Raw genomic sequence first — 19,211 nt, 5'->3', positions numbered from 1 at the left:
TGTCTCGCACACCTCTTCAGTAAAGCCGGTTCATTGATCACTAGTAAATCACCATCAGCCGCCCCCAGAAGTGACAATCGGCAGCCGGTTATGAAAGCAGCTGATGGCGCCCTACCACCAATCAACAAGATGCCCGTGACAATCACGTGCAAGTCACCGCGCAGCCCCGCTTAAAATGGGATTACTTACGGGTTTAGATTTGAGGTCAGACCCGTATGGACTGCAACCGCTATGATGAGTAGATTATTGGAGAAACCAGCATTGAACTCTGTCACATTGAAGCAGTCACTTGTGAAATGTTTAGGACAGATGGCTTAAGTTGAACGAATTTTTGAGGAATTTCTTAAAAAATGGACATTAGCCATTGTTCTTGTATATAAATGATTTTCAGATGCCTGTGCATTGATTTAGTTTCCGGACATCCATTGAACAGCATTTTCTTACATGGTGTGATATTTCTTAGGGGTTTGTTTGGCCAAAAGGGGGTGGACGGTGGACAGTGCTCGGGGTGGAGACTGAAGGCAGCGACTGTGTATTCCTGATATCACAATTTTACGCAAGTACAAACGAAACGTTTCAGATCACAGCTATTTCAATCAGGCTGTGTGCACTTGACTCGTAATTGACTGTTTTGAAACTTGTATGGTACTTACATAGCCCCTAGACCTCAGTTATCATGAAACAAGCCACAAAATTTCAGTTTTGACAATATGTGACCTTTAAATGTCAGGAGTTCCTGTCGGGACGAAAGTAACACTTGTCACTTTTGTCCCTCTGCTAATACTGTTGCATTATGTTAAAAATTTATATTATTCTAATTTGATTTTATTTCATTTTCATAGTGTTCATTCTGTTTAAAAAATATATATACTTGTACTGTCAGGTTGCTTTTAAAACATTTGATGAAACTGAAATTTAAAATAGATGTAATTAAGCAGTTTTTTGCAAAGATAAACGACAAAATATGTTTGCAGTTACATAGTAACAAGGTCAAAGTCGTGTATATTTACTAAAAACAAGTGTAACACAAAAATTTATCTGGTTCTGTTGTGTTACTTTTGACCCACCTGACGTCCCAGCTGACCAGATACCAGGAACAATGCGCTACTTATGTTTAAAGTGAAATTATACTGAAGTCTTCTTAGACAGAACCTTGTTTTTATATCAGTTAAACTATTGAAGCTGTAGTAAGCATTGTGTTTTGTATTTGTATACAGTACATTAAAAATAGGCAATATGTATAAAAAAAGTATGAATATATGCACAAACCTACAAGCAAGATAAAAACCTGTATATGAGAGATGGATCTCTAGATATGGATATTATAAATATGACAGGTGCTATGAGGCAATGACCAGAGAGTCTGTTTTAAGGTTTTGTCGCTCTTTACTTTCTATTAGACCTTAACTATTCTTTTTGATCAAAGAAGTTTGAACTATAACCAAATGGCGCATCAATCACCCACTTATTTACATTCTGAAGAATGCACGAAAGAGAAAAATCTGTAACGTCTGACATTTTATTTTATGTTCATTTCTTTTATATACCGTCATACCGCTCAGCTCTAGTATGCATTTTTTTGTGACTGACACAAGATGATGATGTCACAGTGGGCCAGGAATGAGGTGAAGCCTACCGTACATTTGATTTACCAATGAGTAATTTACCATTTACTGTACATTTAAATGAGTAAAAGAATCAGCTGACCTAAAGTCCGTCCACACATCTGATCTTAAGTAAATGACCCTTGTTCAAACTAGGCATGTGCCGGTATAAGATTCTGGCAGTATGATAACCTTTAACAAAAATACCACGATTTCACGGTGTTGCAGTATTGCCATTGCAACACAAAACTGTGTTATTTTATATAAATAGCAGGTAAAAATAAAGCCTTTAAATTATAATATGCTTTTAAAAAATATATAATATTTTCGAAATGTATATTAAATGTAAACATCAAATCAATCACATGACTTAATGATTTAATGAATTTTGTATAAACACAGCTCATACCTTGGAGACGGTATCACAGAACATATTAGTGGTTTTGAAACCTTGGCTGTTTAAAACCTCGGTATACCTTGAAACCGGTAACCGGCCCATGCCTAGTTCAAACACGACTGTAGGCTTCCTGTTCTTACTGAAAGTAACACCATATCAGCACACCAGCATATTTCCATGCTTGTATGCTGATGGCCCCATCAGGCTTGTGATACATTATGATTTTTTCTGCAGAGATAATAAAACAGAAAAGAGATCTGAGCATAAATATTACATTTACTTTTTACTGATCATCTAAAAAAAACGTAACCTTTTAAAGATTTTAAGCCGAAAACAATGGCAAGCCTTTGCAAATCTAGTGTATTATTTATCGTAACAAGCACATTGAAATATGTTTGTTTGCACACTAAAAGTTGCTACAGTATATGCAATCTGATTGGAACTTTTAACAAGTGATTTTTTTTCTGCAAACTGTATCAGGCTGTCAGTGAACAGACTGTGGGCGATCTGTGGGTTTGCCATCTGAGCCAGTGCTTTCTACAGATTTTTCAGTTATATCAGAAAACATATGGAAACCCATACATTGGCAGAACGTCTCACCATATCAGAAAGATATTTTGGCACAGAGGGAGGGGTAATCTACACTTTAGGCTGCACATTTCTTTGTATTTCTTTGAACAGCTGTGTTCATTGTAGCTTTAACAACAATGCATGCTTAGACATATTGATTAAAAAATGCTAGTTTCAGAGATCAAACATGCTTTAGTGACGTCACAAAAAAAGAAAATTTTTACTGAGTGGATAAATACAGGTGATAAAACTAACCGCTGCTGTTCCGGCTCTTCCTCTTGGTCTTGCCCCCTGTCAGCAACATCTTCAAGCTGTTTCTCAACATGGTGGTGGCAGGCAGAGAGGCTGAATGAATGCCTGTGGATGGGAAGAGGGAACATACTTTTAGCGATTCAAACTTTGGAAATTATTTTTAAAAAGTAAGGGTGCCGTTGTTTGTTATTGCGTCATAAGACGTGCAAGAACCAATAAGATTTAAAGTTACTGGCGTGTAGAACAGTTACTGGTGTGAACCATAGATATGTATAATAAAGACTAGGGGCCCTATTTTAACAATCTGAAACGCAAGTGCGAAGCGCAAAGCGCAAGTGACTTTAAACCAAGACACAATAAACCAAAAGAATGCCAATGGCTTTGGAAAGAATAAAATGACCAAAACCCATTATATGTAATACACTATGCAGGCTTATTGCTTTGCATCATGTAATCTAATTCGAAAACAGTCAAAACAGTGCAGGAAAAATAATAAAAAACCTCTCAAAACATCTCGAGCCTGTTTAGAGTGGATGAATTAGAAATATAATGCTTGTGATAGTTTAAGTACAGCAGAGAGAAATTAAGGTTTTTATATTACCTAATAATATTGTCATGAACCTGCCTAAGTGTTTCTGTTTTGTTATGTGCATATATTTACAAAAAACATTAACATTAGCATACAAACCCTACCACTGTCTCTTTCTCTCTTACTTACAGCAAAATCATGTTCTCATATTACAAATACTCTTGTTACTGTAACAAGCTACCTTTTCCCCGAAATTATACTTTATTAAAAAGTTTAAAAATACTTTACTTTCACTTGCGTATATTTTAAGGGCTGTAACGGTGCTTTTACTGTGCTACTTTTTCCTTGTCGTTTATAAACCCTTTCTGTCATTGCAATCGTTTAGAGGGGAATAATATTTTAGTCACTTCAAATCACGCATGGCACAATGTGTGTGCAACTTTTCGAAGTGCTACGCAGAAAGATTAGACATGACCTTAAGATGCCGTGAGAGCAGACCTAAAAGAAGTTTTCGCGATGAAGATGAAGGGCAATAACAGTATGTGATAAAGCCATGTCAGCTTTGCTTGCCTAAACCATTCAAAATATCAGTGTTAATTTGACAATAAATGTGAATAAACATATCAAGGTGAGCTACAGTATCTCAGTCAGTACATTATGTGAGAAAAAAATGAAACATGTTCTCTCAGTTTGATTTCAATGGTAGTCCCCAGTAGTAGTAGTAGTATATGAATACTAACATATTCTGTAGTATTACTATTAGTTGATAAACTATAGCAAATACTGTAGTATTCTTCATTATAGTAAGGTTCAAAGAAACTTTTAACAAAGTTTACTATAGTAAATACAACAGTATATTTTCATGTGGTCATGTATTGTAAATAACATATTATACAAATTATAAAGTTTTATTACAGTAGCCTAATGAGTTATGATCATATATTCATATAACCATGATGGTAATAAATATAACATTCATAATACACAACTCACTACTCATTATTATTTTCCAAAGAGCTTCTTTTTCCTCATACTTTGAGTAGATTTTAGGACAGGTACTTTTTACTCTACTTTTTTTTGGGAAGTACCAGTACTTGTAGTACTTGAGTATGGTTTTTCAGCACTCTTTCCACCCCTGTAAATGACTAATGACAATCATAGACAATGATACCAGGTGTCCTGTATATCTGTTGCTACAGATTTGCGTCAGTACATCAGATTTGCGTCAGTACAAGATCAAAAGAGACACATGAGAGTAGTTGTCATTGTGAAAAGCAACATATTTGTCACAGGCATAAGTGTAATATTTACATATTTATGCATATCAACATTACTCAGTTGCTTGACAGTTTTGTCATTAAATTGGACCCAACGGGTTTAAACCAATATACATTATAATTTTGTTTTGTTGCAACTGCAACATGTCAAAGGAAAACTGTCCCTAGCTAATCTGGATATATTGCAATTTGGACAGATTCTGGTCTTGACACCGTCTGTGATGGTTACTCTGTCAGAACTGCTCTGTTATGGCCAGATGTCAGGCCTGGCTCAGTGACCAATCCCTCTATACAGAATGTCACTACTAATCATTTAGACATATACCATTCATAAGATGTGCAATACCTGAACTTATTCTGATCATGTTTGGCATCATGACTTGTTGGGCCTTCTAGACTTGAGCTGAACATTCAACTAGAAAAATATTGTTGTGGCTAAATGACTGCCTATGTACCACAATAAAACCTTATTTATAGTGTTTAAGATTTGACCTAGGTAAGGTAATTGACATTTTTTATTAGAATGTAAAATCAGCTGACATAGCTTTTACCATTCACCACACCAAATGTTCAAAGACACACGCACAAACAAATCATTTCTTTCAAGATTAAAAATATATAAGTGAGTACTAAATTGGACAACATTTCATTAAGTGCGTTCACATGCACATCTTACACCAATTATGTCACGGTGGGTAAATACACTGCTCTCTCTGTGTCTCGTGTATAGTGTTTACTCACTTGTGATGGCATGTGCTCGTTATCCCGATTCCCTTCACCTGTGTTGATTGTCTCACTCCAGCTGCTCATCATTACAGACTCTCCATATATATACTCACTCTGCTCTCTGTTCCTCGTCAGATCCTCGCTCTTTGTTTGGCCTCCGTGTCATTCTGGATTGTTTGTACAGCGTGTGTGGATTGTTTCGTGTCGTCTTCGTGTTGGATGTTCCGGTCTCTGTCCCAGGATTATATTCCACTTCAGACCTACACCACCAACGACCATCACAACCACCATCACCCGCTTTACCACCGTAGTCCTTCGTGCACCATTACCATCATCTGGACATTGTGTTATTGATATCCCTGTGTTTGTCTTCATTCTAAATAAACCTGTGTTATTTTCCTGCATCTGCTTCCAGCGTGTTTCGTACGTCACAGAAGGATCTGGCCAAAAATGGAAGCAGCGGGAAATCACTCCCCATCTCCTCTCGAAGAATTTCTCCAGCGGACGGTTCATAGGATGGGCCATCAGGACAAAGTTATAGAGGAGATGGGTCGAGCGGTCCAAGTCATGGTGACAAAGGTGTCCGAGCTGACCCTACAACAACAACAACAACTACCTCCCACTGCGCCTCCCACACCCCCAGCTACATCTTCTTCACCAGAGGGCGCCTCTCAGTCGGAGCCAAGACTTCCCATCCCGGACAAATACGCTGGTGAGCCGAGTTTTTGCCGCACATTTTTGTCTCATTGTTCTCTCCATTTTGCTTTGCAACCCAGAACTTTTTCCAGCGAGCAAACCAAGGTGGCGTTCGTGCTCTCTCTCCTGACTGGGAAGGCTGCCCTCTGGGGGACGGCGGTGTGGGAGAACCGTGACGACTGCTGTTCTTCGTTCTCCGCTCTATCTGATGAGATGAAGAGGGTTTTTGATCGCTCCGTCGCCGGGAAAGAGGCCGCGAGACGTCTCTCAGAGCTCCGTCAGGAGGATAAGACCGTCTCTGACTACGCGATCGAGTTTCGCATCCTGGTGGCGGAGTGTAGGTGGAATGAAGAAGCACAGTGGGATAATTTCCTACATGGGCTGGCTGACCGCATCCAGCAAGAGATCCATGTGGTGGACTTACCCACGTCCCTGAATGCTCTCATCGACCTGGCCATCAGGGTCGACGCCCGACTCAGCCAGGCGGCACGCCGGAGGGCTACCACGCCGTTACCCGTAAGACTGGATCCTCTCCAGACCAGCAACAACGGTGCGGTCAGTCCTTCCAACGATCTCGAGCCCATGCAGGTGGGTCGAGCTCGGCTTTCCCGGGAGGAGAAGCTCCGGCGAAGATCCCTTGGGTTGTGTTTATACTGCGGCAGCGCCTGGCATCTTATCCATCAGTGCCCGGGTAAAAGACCAAGCCCGATAGTAAACCTGAAGCTACTATCGGGCGGGATCTCCTCCAAGAAGACCTCATCAACATCTATGCTCCTCCCGGTGAAACTACGGTGGTCCCCTCATTCTCACTATTGCCACACACTGTTAGATTCGGGAGCTGAGGGGAGTTTCATCGATCACGTCACTGCACGTAAGCTTCAGATACCTCTCACACAGCTTACTCACCAGATTGCCCCGTTCGCACTTAATGGACACAAGCTTCCTACCATCACCCACATCACGGAACCTGTGTCACTCATCACATCGGGCAATCACCACGAGAACATTTCCTTTTACGTCACAGACTCCCCTCTCTCACCCATTGTTCTTGGACACACCTGGCTTCACCAACATAATCCGCAGATCGACTGGCGTCTTGGGACAGTTACCAGCTGGAGTGAGGGGTGTCACAAGTCTTGTCTTTTGTCTGCGTGTCTAACTGTTTCTGAGTCTGTGTTTCAGGGGGAAGCAGTGGATTTATCTAACGTGCCCGCAGAGTACCAGGACCTGAAGGAGGTGTTCAGTAAGTCGCGGGCTGATTCTCTACCTCCTCACCGTCCCTATGACTGTGCTATAGAGTTACTTCCCGGTACTTTTCCGCCTAAAGGCAAGTTATACTCTTTATCTGTTCCTGAGATGAAGGCCATGGAGAAATATATTTCTGATTCTCTAGCAACGGGGTTCATTCGTTCTTCCTCTTCTCCAGCGGGGGCGGGGTTCTTTTTTGTGGGGAAGAAGGATGGATCCTTGCGACCTTGTATTGATTACCGAGGGTTGAACAACATTACGGTAAAGAATACGTATCCTTTGCCGTTAATGTCTTCAGCTTTCGAGAGGTTGCAAGGAGCGTCCGTCTTCACTAAATTGGACTTACGTAATGCTTATCATTTGGTCCGCATCAGGGAGGGGGATGAATGGAAGACTGCTTTTAACACCCCTCGTGGCCATTTTGAGTATTGCGTGATGCCTTTCGGGCTATCTAACTCGCCGGCAGTCTTCCAAGCACTCGTTAATGACGTGTTGCGAGACATGGTAGATCAGTTCATATATGTCTACCTGGATGACATATTGATTTTTTCGTCGTCTCTCCAGGAACATGTGCAACACGTACGACGAGTGCTTCTGCGGTTGCTAGAGAATGGGCTTTTTGTCAAGGCGGAGAAATGCGTTTTTCATGCACAGTCTGTTTCTTTTTTAGGGCACATCATTTCGACTGAGGGTGTCCGCATGGATCCTGATAAGGTTAAGGCTGTGGTGAATTGGCCATCCCCAGATTCTCGCAAGGCCCTGCAGAGATTTCTGGGGTTCGCCAATTTTTATAGGCGTTTCATTCGCAATTTCAGCCAACTAGCCGCTCCTCTGACTGCCTTGACTTCCCCTAGTACTGCGTTCAGGTGGTCAGACGCAGCCGAGGCTGCGTTTGCCAAAATCAAGAGCTGCTTCGTTTCAGCTCCCATTCTTGTGTCCCCTGATCGCACACGTCAGTTCATAGTGGAGGTCGATGCGTCAGAGCTGGGGGTAGGAGTAGTGCTTTCCCAGCGCACGCCCTCAGACGGAAAGGTTCACCCTTGCGCGTTTTTGTCTCATCGGTTATCCCCGGCGGAAAGTAATTATGACATTGGTAACAGAGAGTTATTGGCAGTCAAACTGGCGTTGGAGGAATGGCGTCACTGGTTAGAAGGTTCGGGTGTACCTTTTATCGTTTGGACCGACCACAAGAACCTCGAATACATTAAAACTGCCAAAAGACTTAACTCCAGGCAGGCTCGGTGGGCTTTATTTTTCGGACGTTTCGATTTTACTCTTTCATACCGTCCGGGTACCAAAAACATCAAACCCGATGCTTTGTCTCGACTTTTTGAGCGTTCCGGTCGCACTTCTACTCCCGAGCGTATTTTACCGGAGACTCTATTCATCTCCGCGCTCAGATGGGAGGTCGAATCGAAGGTTTTGACAGCCTTAGAAGGGGTAACGCCTCCGTCTCGTTGCCCACCGAACCGCTTATTTGTGCCGGAGAAGTTAAGGTCCAACGTAATCCAGTGGGGTCATTGTTCCAAGGTAGCTTGTCATCCAGGGGTGAGTCGCACTAAGTTTTTAGTCAAACAACGATTCTGGTGGCCAGGTATGGCTCGTGACATTCACGATTTTGTTTTGGCTTGCTCGGTGTGTGCCACTGGTAAGACTTCGAATCGCCCTCCTGACGGGTTACTTTTACCGCTGCCAGTCCCTTCGAGACCCTGGTCCCACATTGCGCTAGATTTTTTTACCGCCCTCCCACCCTCCCAGGGTAATACGGTGATTTTAACCGTAGTGGACCGATTCTCGAAGGCGACTCATTTCATCCCCTTGCCCAAATTACCATCAGCCAAGGAGACAGCGGTTACTGTCGTAGACCACGTCTTCCGGTTACATGGCCTTCTGACAGACGTGGTCTCCGACAGGGGTCCCCAGTTTGTGTCCAAATTTTGGAGAGAATTTTGTAAGTTGTTAGGAGCGACTGTTAGTCTGTCCTCCGGGTTTCATCCCCAGAGCAATGGTCAGACCGAGCGAGCCAACCAAGATGTGGAAAGAGTGTTACGATGTTTGGCCTCCAAGAATCCTTCGTCCTGGAGCCAACATCTCTCTATGGTGGAGTACGCACACAATTCGTTGCCAGTTTCATCTATGGGCCTATCTCCTTTCGAATGTAGTCTAGGTTACCAGCCACCTAATTTTCCCAGTCTGGAATCCGAAATTGCGGTTCCCTCCGCTCACGCCTATGTCCAGAGGTGTCACCGCACCTGGACAAGAGCTCGCGAAGCTCTACTCCGGGTGGGGGTGCGCACCAAGGCTAAAGCCGATCGCCACCGGTCTAAGCCTCCCGTATACGTCGTCGGTCAAAAAGTGTGGCTTTCTACTCAGAACATTCCGATGCGTTCCGTCTCGAACAAGCTTGCTCCCAAATTTATTGGCCCATTTGCTGTTGCCAAGATTATTAACCCGGTAACAGTTCGCCTTAACCTCCCTCCTGCGTACAGGAGAATTCATCCTGCGTTTCACATCTCTAAAATTAAACCTGTTTTTCGTTCACGACTTAACCCGCCAGTCCCGGTTCCCCCCCCGCCTCGTCTCGTAGCAGGGGAACCCACCTATTCGGTGAATCGTATTCTGGACTCTAGGCGGAGGGGACGCGGATTTCAGTACTTGGTGGACTGGGAAGGTTACGGTCCGGAGGAGAGAAGTTGGGTGCCTGCTCGGGACATACTGGATCACTCCCTTATTGATGATTACCGTCAACAGGTACAGCAGGCTAGGAACGTCAGGTGACGTCCTAGGGGAGGGGGTACTGTCACGGTGGGTAAATACAGTGTTCTCTCTGTGTCTCGTGTATAGTGTTTACTCACTTGTGATGGCATGTGCTCGTTATCCCGATTCCCTTCACCTGTGTTGATTGTCTCACTCCAGCTGCTCATCATTACAGACTCTCCATATATATACTCACTCTGCTCTCTGTTCCTCGTCAGATCCTCGCTCTTTGTTTGGCCTCCGTGTCATTCTGGATTGTTTGTACAGCGTGTGTGGATTGTTTCGTGTCGTCTTCGTGTTGGATGTTCCGGTCTCTGTTCCAGGATTATATTCCACTTCAGACCTACACCACCAACGACCATTACAACCACCATCACCCGCTTTACCACCGTAGTCCTTCGTGCACCATTACCATCATCTGGACATTGTGTTATTGATATCCCTGTGTTTGTCTTCATTCTAAATAAACCTGTGTTATTTTCCTGCATCTGCTTCCAGCGTGTTTCGTACGTCACAAATTATGCTTAATAAACTGATAACACGTGGGGTCATGTAAACGCATAAAACTGTTTTTTTTTTTTTCGGGGAAAAGCTGTAAGTAAAAACTGATCGTCACAGGTATTTTTTTGCTCATTAACACAATTTCGCGTGGCATTTAAACACCTTAACCGGCTTTCTCAGCCCAGTCTCCTGAGGATGCGTATAAATAGCATGAAGTGTAAAAATCGTGCAATACATACGCCAAATTCCACTTTGGCGTGCATATGATACTCAAGTCCTTCCCATTTACTTAAACGGTGCATCTTTTTTGTCGTTTTATTTATTGGTTTCTCAATTTCTTTTGCTATTTTTTTACCATTTTCGCTTGTGTTTAGGGTTGGAACAACTTTTTGTTATGTAAAAATGACATCCTAACCCAAACCCCAACTCTAAGCGACCATGGCTTAAATATGGACAAAAACATGGAGAAACCTGTATACCGTAAAACTTCAAATAATAGCCCGGGCTTTTATTTTCCCAAACCTATCATCACACCAGGCGTCTAAAAGAGACAGGCGTCTATAAGAGACAGGCTTTTAATTTAATTGTTCCAGCATGACAGCAGGAGGTTACCACATATTACGTTTTATTTTTAATTTGAATGTGTTTAACAAATTAGTTCGTGTAATAACAACAGTCTTAAATTATTGGCAGTATAAATAAAGCAAACAATATGTTTTTTTATTGGTTGTTGCGTGAAATCTTACCCAGATACAACAGTGCTATTTTCTGATTGGCTATTGTGTAGCCTCTTTCTTTTTTTTGTATTGGCTTGCTCGACTAGAACTCTAGGGAAGACGGGCTTGATAGAGAGAGAGAGCAGTGCGGCCAGATACATTTTAGGCGCTGCAGCATATTAAATATGATAAATAGTGTTTCCGCGTGAGAAATACAATGTGTGGCGGGAGTGCATGCATGACAAAAGACTGAAAGCCCAGCTATTATCAGCGGCCCCAAAACACTACCGGCCCACCGGGAAAAGTCCTGACTCTCCCGATTGCCACTTCGCTACTGTCATCATCACCTCAATCCTGGCGACAAAGCTTGTTGTGTTGTCATAGTGATGAGTAAAGGAACGACTGCGTCTGTCACGTGACATCTACCGGTAAGCAAAATAAACTTTTGCGTGTTCAATCTGCACCATAGAACTGTCTTAAACAGACTATCTGACAGGTTTTTGAAGATTAAATACAACCCGAAACTAAAAAACAGACCAGGCCTTTATTTGAGACAGGCGTTTATTTACCCAAACCTGTCGTCACACCAGGCGTCTAAAAGAGACAGGTGTCTATTTGGAACTCGGCTATTATTTGAAGTTTTACGGTATTAAATAACCTCATTAAGCAAATCTAAAATCTAACCCTAAACCCAAGCGAAAATGGTTTAAAAAACAGAAAAAAAATTGAGAAACCAATAAATAAAACGACAAAAAAAGATGCACCGTTTAAGTGAATAGGAAGGACTGGCGTATCATATGCACGCCAAAGTGGAAATTGTCGTAAATATTGCACGATTTTTACACTTCGTGCTATTTATACGCATCCTCAGGAGACTGGGTAGGCTTTCTCACGGTTTGTCCATGTGCGCATGTCTCCACGTGGAAAAAGATAAACGTCACACGCAGAAGCGCAAAGTAACTCATAAAAGTCTCCGCTTGACTGAAGCAGTTGGCAGAGAAACTGCGAAAATATTAGCTCATGTTACAGGTTCTGCAGACACGAGAAGAGATACAACAGTACAGCTTAAGACAGATATGCCGTCTGCTTTTTGAACTACTATTATGTACTATAGGCGGTGACGTCACTACCTGCGAGAAACCTGACAAATCTCCAATTCCCATGTAAACGCAGTTGTCTGCATAGCCGGCTTATTGATTTAGATGTAAACGCATTATTTTCAATAATAAGCAGTATTTTTGACAGTTATCCACTTATTCTGTGCATGTAAACGCACTCATTGTTAAATACGTAAAGGCCAGATTTACTAAATGGGGACAATTAGCATGAGCGCAATTCCAAAAAGATATGGATGGGAGTGGTAATATCTGCGAGTTATTAACTAAAAATGTAATAACACAGACGCAACAGCTGATTTCCATAATGACCAACAATCTACTAAGAGCAGCACAAATTAGTTCAGGGTGATCTAACGCCTGATGAGCTTGAGTTCAGCACCACTGACATGAACATTTTGGGTGAAATCCCAGCTAACGAAGCCATAGTACACTGAAAAGAACCGGAAGATAAAAAATGACAGGTTACAAGATGTTTTGAAACGCCTGCTATTGTGTGACTTCTCCTAGTGATTTCTGTTTTATTTCCTCCAGCAAATAAAAAATAACATGGTTTGGCAAACAATATTTTTGAATAATATGTTACATGTTAAAACATCCTCTGCCTTGTACCACACACTCTCTGATGTCTCTCTTATCAGCAACAATTGCAGCAATTTCAAGCTCAAAATAACATGTTTTTTTCCGGCATTAAATAATGGCTCAGATACCAGTAATATCACATGGGAAAACATTAGTAAATCGCTTTGTGTGAATCAATGACATAATATCCTCCCATAAATGTTGCGTCTGAAAGGGAAACTCCACGCTAATTATCCACTGCGCATCTTTAGTAAATCCCGACAGTCGTTATTTAATGCCAAAATGAAGGTTTGTGCTGGCGCAAGCTGTAGTCTCAGCTCAGATTCTCATTATCAGACTTATCTCGTTGTCTTTTGCGGGGTATCTTTTCTTCTATCGCTAACCTCGGGGTGCAGCCAGCTACAGACACCATCAGCACCATATAGTGCCGTCGGGGAGTTTGAAAAGGATACGAATGAGTCTCGGCCCAAGATCAGATACTTTTTGCATGAGTAATTGGATGTGTGGCGTGAGTGCGTGTGAAAACCAAAACCGTGTGTCACACGGTGAAAGTGTGACAGTTGGCAGCTCTGTAACACACAATGTTCACAGAATGTTCTTTATATGACTTAGTTGGGTTTTTACAAACAAAGTCACATATTGTATATACAAACAAAAAGGGGAAAACAGGTCGATACATTCTTCTTGTGTGTAGTAAAGTGCGTGTTGTCCTATAAAAATAAGTTTAACCCTAAAAGTTTATTAATCCAAGCATGAAAAACAGGTAAAACCCACAAAAACGAAATACAGAAAAGTCTTTGATTTGTTTTTACGTAAACAATGGCACTATTGCTGGTAAAAAATGGTAAAAGACACAATAAAACTGTGATTCTGGTAGGCATCAGCTTAATAATGCAATTATATTAATGACATGGTTTAAAACTAAAGGCATGAAACTGTAATAGCTTTAAAATGTGTTAGTTTAATAGTTGTAAATAGTTTAAAACTCCTCTGTTAAATTTGTTTGGTCTATAGCCACAGATGTGAGACCAAACAAATTTGACTCATCTTGGCTTAAAATAGCGTGCTGTTAAATGGGGAGAGCAGAATAAACACTACACCTACAACTTGCTAAAGTTTTCAGGCTATATGAGTAGGAAGCAGTCAGGCATTTTGAATTCATTTAGTTAAACCAATATTAGATTTTCACAGATAAACAAAAACAGATCAAGCACTTTACATATGTATCAGACAGACATGAACCACAAAAAAGCATTTTTATCACTTTTTTCATCACTTTTGCTCTCATACAAGGGGATACATCATGGAAAACAATGGGAAGCTTTAAATGCTAATCAATGAAGAGGCTCTATATTAAATTGTCTGTTCTTATCTACAGTAAGTAGTAGTTACATACGCAATTGATATGAACGATGACACTGGGGAGAAGCTCTTTGCTGTGGTCCATAACATAAAATTAACTCAGGTACCCAACGCTGCTGCAGTCGCTGTGAAATTCACTACCCAATGCTTTATATTCTACTACATTGATAGCACCAAAAGGTAAGATAATAGATTTGTCATGATCCTGCCAGTCTGTCATAGTTATTCATAGTAGTTCATGGTCATGTGGCAGGATCGTGGCGGTACCCATGTTTTGTGTGGCAGCACATGGCCTTTTGTTTCAGTAGTGTGCTGCTGTGTCCTGTGTCTGCCCCGCCCCCTTGTTTCCTCGTTAATTATTCATTATTGGTTAACTCCCCTCACCTGACCTTCCCTTGTTATCTTGTTTAGCTTTTCTTATTTAAGTCTATGTTTACACGTAGGTGGCTATTTTCATAAACGGACATTTCAACCTCGTTTCAAAAATAATATCTTGCACACATGTCAGTTTTCAGAAAGGTGTTTATTTACACATACCCGTGCATATATGCCGTCAAGAGAAACTCAAGCCCACGTAAGCCAATCACCGGCAGCGCTGGTGGTGACGTGAACTGGTTCTTCATGTTGGAGTGAGGAGTTGTTGCAGTAGGTGATCGATGACGTCAAAGTACCGCAAGAGCGAGTTGAGGAATCACACGTAGAGGTCTAATTTTGAATTGCTCTCGCGGTACTTTGACATCATCCGTCTGTCGGTTCTTGCAGCGCCGCATGAAGTCAAACACGCGTAAAATTGCTGATCTCCGAGCACTCGTCTCTGCTCCTCGACATAATGGAGCAGCTGTATTTGCAAACACAAACACACGAAACAAGTTTGCACGAACATAAATGTGATCTTGGAAGCGTTCAGAGTAGCAGTCACATGTAAACATGGGTAGCACTTTTGACGTAGGTGCGAGCTCTGGCGCATACTCTGTGACGTTGCCTGCTTAAACATCCGTTTGTCTCAGTTTACATGCAACCGTGCAACCGAAGATTTTCAAGATCTATACTCTGGCCGGAGTTTTAAGAAACAATCGGTATCAGAGGCGAGTTCTCCGTTTTGTGTGTAAACGAGGGGCACAAACAAAGGTAAATCTCTCAGTTTTTAAAAATAACCATGTAAGTATAAACAGGGCCTAAGGCCCCAGTGTGTTCTGTCCTGTGCTGGATCATTTTGGTTTGTCTGTAATGTCTGTATTTTGAGAGTGTTCAAAGCCAAGCCAAGTCTTGTTAGTGTAGTCTAGAGTATTGTATTGTTAACTATCTGTTCCTTGTTATATGTTTATGTCATGTCTTTTGCCCCCTCGTGGGAGTTTCTGTTTATAATAAACCTTGTTTTGAGTTCACCGTACCTTGCACTTGGGTCACGTTCTCTGTGAATCATGACAAGATTACACAAACTACTATACACTGTTTAGAGTTACGCGAAACACATCTTGTGGACGACATCTGCCCGTTATTTGCTGTGTAATTGCAACAAGAGCAGCATATTTACATGTTCAATGATGTGTAAACAATTGCAAAAGTTTTTATTTTAGGAAATATGCAATATTAGTTCATGCCATTGAAGGTAAGTGATTTGCGAGAGTACTACACGCGTAAGCAAATTAACAATTAACAAGTTATCGTTATGGTCCGGTGGTTTGGACACTAATATAGTTATCATTCAAATGTGAACGGCCCTTAATAATAGTAACTATCTATTTATTTAGCTAATGTTAGCTAGTCCGACTGAACATGTTGAACCTGGTGGATAATATTGGTATTGCAGAAAGCCGGAAATTTTCATAATTGGCAGGGCAGCGTTTTCTCTCGTCAATGGAGGGGAAAGAGTTAATGACTTGCATTTTCCATTCTGTCCAAACTGTTTAATTAATCATTCAACCTAGGATAAATTTGAAATAAATAACATGTAATGTAATGTTAAATTATGTGCAGTTCCAGTCTGTGGATTTTGAGCAGAGCGTTTACTAATAAATAAGCAATGTATTACTCAGGGGTGTCGCAACACATTTTTTATTGGGGCACGCGTCAAAGTGTAAATCTGCTATGTTCCAGTATAAATCTTAAGTTTAAGTTTTATCAACTTACTTTAATTGATTGATTCATTCACAGCCTGATTAATACAGCATTAATAGGCCCGATCAAGACCAGCATCCACAACACAACATCTGGTAAGTATGGTGGTGATTAGCATTGCTGATGTTATATACCATGATTATATTTAATTTATGACCAGCTTTAGGCCAAACTTAATCGAGGGTAATATTTCTGTTTGTGCAGCAAAATCTAGTCTGGTAAGATACATTAGTTGGAGAAGTGACAGGGCCATACTGAGTTTAATTAATATTGAAAAAAACAGCAGGAGTGAGAGAGGCCAACACCGCCCGACTGCCGCTGTGAACAGTAATGAATGTTTGGAAAGGTTAGAGAGTTTCAAAGCTTCTTAATGTGCTACCACTAAAACCCAAACAATCCAAATGAAAGACAGAGTGGATAATACAGATCATTGTATAAGAACAAAGACAAAACCCAAGAAGCCGATTAACAAAATGAGGATTATTTGGCTGAGAATGGCAGAAGTCGCATGGTTGTGGTTGTTCATTGGTAGTGTGGATGTACTGTAGCGCTATGCAAAAGCGATTTGATAAGGGGTCTTCATCTCATGAAAGTGCAAAAAAAAAAATTTAATGACTTTTATTTCTTATTTCTTTAGTAATATTTATAACTCGTTTTTAATCAGGACAAAATGACTAAGTTCACCTACCTATTACTGAGATCTAATGCTGTTTTTGAATAATGATTCAACCCTAATACCAGGCATGGTAATGAATTTTCCCAAGCAATCTAAGAAATATCTTTCAGTCTTAGTTTTAGATGAGAATTACTGAGAATAGATGGTTGTTACTGGAAATATAGATTTAATTCAGTGACTCAAGGCGAATCTATTAGTATTCTGCCAGTGCCCTGCGTCTGCCACAGCAAGAGAGTGATGGGGAGGGGAATGTGAGGAAGACAGAATAAAGAGTTATAAAAAGAGAGAAAGAGAAAGAAAGATAGAGAGAGAGAGAGAGAGAGAGAGAGAGAGAGAGATGAAAGGTTTCTGCACCTGACAGGTGTTGTGAAGAGCAAATGGAGTTGTGACCCAGGGCAAGAGGTTTTTCCCACAATAAGGATAAGTAATCGATGTTGGTAAGAAAAACATTAACATTGGAATGATAAGACTGAATTTGTCCTTCTCTGCATACAGCAAGCATAGTGAAGTTTAAAATAATAACTTGCCTTTACCGCAAACAGTTGCAGAAATTCAAATGGATTTATCTGGGTTTCTGTGATTTGTTTTACAATTTGAAAAACAAATAACCCACACATGAGTATGCCCTTGTTTTAAGACACAGCCTGGAGACATTTACAGTGCAGGCTGGAATCAGTATGTAAACCTTGGATTTAATGGCTGGTTAACCTAGCAGCAATAACCACCATCATAAAGACTTTGTGTACTTGCAGATCAGACCTGCTCAATGGTTTGGAGAAATTTTCAGAAAAATCCTCTGGTTTTAAATCATACTTCTAAGAAAATGCATCATGTCAAAGCATCTAAATTGATGAAGTGAATGTGTCACTCCAGATGGTGTATTTGCTTTTGTTGAAGGTGTCACATCTATGCTCGAGTCATTGTCTTGTGGCATCACCCAATATCAGTTGAGCTTCATTTCACAGACAGATGATCATCGTTTATATTCTTTTTTAAATTGTCCTAGTAAACTTAGAGATATAAGACTGTCAATGACAGCATGCTAACCAGGCCCGGGGCAGCAAAGCAACCCAAAATGATGATGTCCCGTTTTCTCATAGCTGACTCTCTGGGGTTCTTAAAATGGTCTATTTTGAACTCTTGCAGTCATCTTTTTTCCAGGGCAGACAGTAAGAAGCACACAGCATTGATGCTGAACGTTCTCCATTTATAAACCATTTCTCTTAGCACAGACTGATAAACATCAAGGGCATCCCTGACCAACAGCTTTAATCTCATTGGTTAAACTGGCATTTCATATTTTAGTTAGTTTGTACTTCTATAAGCTTCATTTACATAGTTGCTAAAAAATCCAAGGCATCTCTCAGCGGGAGACTATTAATAATTGCAGTGATTTGACTCCCTGCTGAGTTAATGGCCTTACCGACTTTAAGTCAACTTCCGTTTGGTTTGAAATGATCACTGGCAGTCAGTGGTGTGGGCACTTTCGGCCTTGATGGTGACCAATGAGCTTCACACACTGAATAACTTATAAGCCATATCGCTGTTTGAATCTGATTACATTTTTTCTCAGAAAATGCAAAGCCACGTATTGTGAATGCTGATTTTTATCCAATTGAATGTAAGTGATTGTTTTAAAAAAAAAATCATTATTAAAACTTGAGTTGTACTAGTAAAATAACTAGTGAAATAGAAAGCTTTATAGTGTATAGGTTTATAGTTATAGTAAAGTATATGCATAATCTGCTGTTATTACTATAATAATTGCATGTAACATATATTACACTGTAAAAGCATTGTAAAATAAAGTGTTATCCTTTTTGTCTTTTTTGTGCAAAGCAGCTCTGTGGGAGCAGCTCATCAATATGATCTTTGGCTTTGTCCATTTGTGCCTTTTAGTAAAAAAGGTCACACAGTGGCATACCGGTTTGGTACTGGTCATTATGCTCCATGTGATACGAATTTGCAGGTCAAAGTTAACCAGACTTGAATTTTGCTACACAGCGACCTGTAAAATATCGTCGCACGAACTTGTGTTTCCGGTCTGACGCATTCTCATGTGTATGAATGGAAGTCAATGGAACG

General features: G+C 40.9%; 1 protein-coding gene across 4 annotated transcripts in view; it reads right to left on the bottom strand.

The window, feature by feature from the left end:
- The window catches only part of tanc2b (tetratricopeptide repeat, ankyrin repeat and coiled-coil containing 2b), a 192,295-nt gene that overhangs the window by 110,126 nt on the left and 62,958 nt on the right, over positions 1-19,211 (bottom strand). For all 4 annotated transcript variants that reach the window (XM_055176925.2, XM_073866557.1, XM_073866558.1 and 1 more), the window contains exon 2: positions 2,827-2,928. In XM_055176925.2, coding sequence (XP_055032900.2) covers positions 2,827-2,896 — 70 coding nt within the window. In that variant the 5' untranslated portion in view covers positions 2,897-2,928. The remainder of the gene's footprint in view (positions 1-2,826; positions 2,929-19,211) is intronic.

The sequence above is a fragment of the Misgurnus anguillicaudatus genome, chromosome 4 (assembly GCF_027580225.2).
Source record: "Misgurnus anguillicaudatus chromosome 4, ASM2758022v2, whole genome shotgun sequence".
Lineage (NCBI taxonomy): Eukaryota > Metazoa > Chordata > Actinopteri > Cypriniformes > Cobitidae > Misgurnus > Misgurnus anguillicaudatus.
The sequence above is the reverse complement of the archived record's forward strand: the minus strand, read 5'-3'. Positions and strand labels throughout refer to the sequence as shown.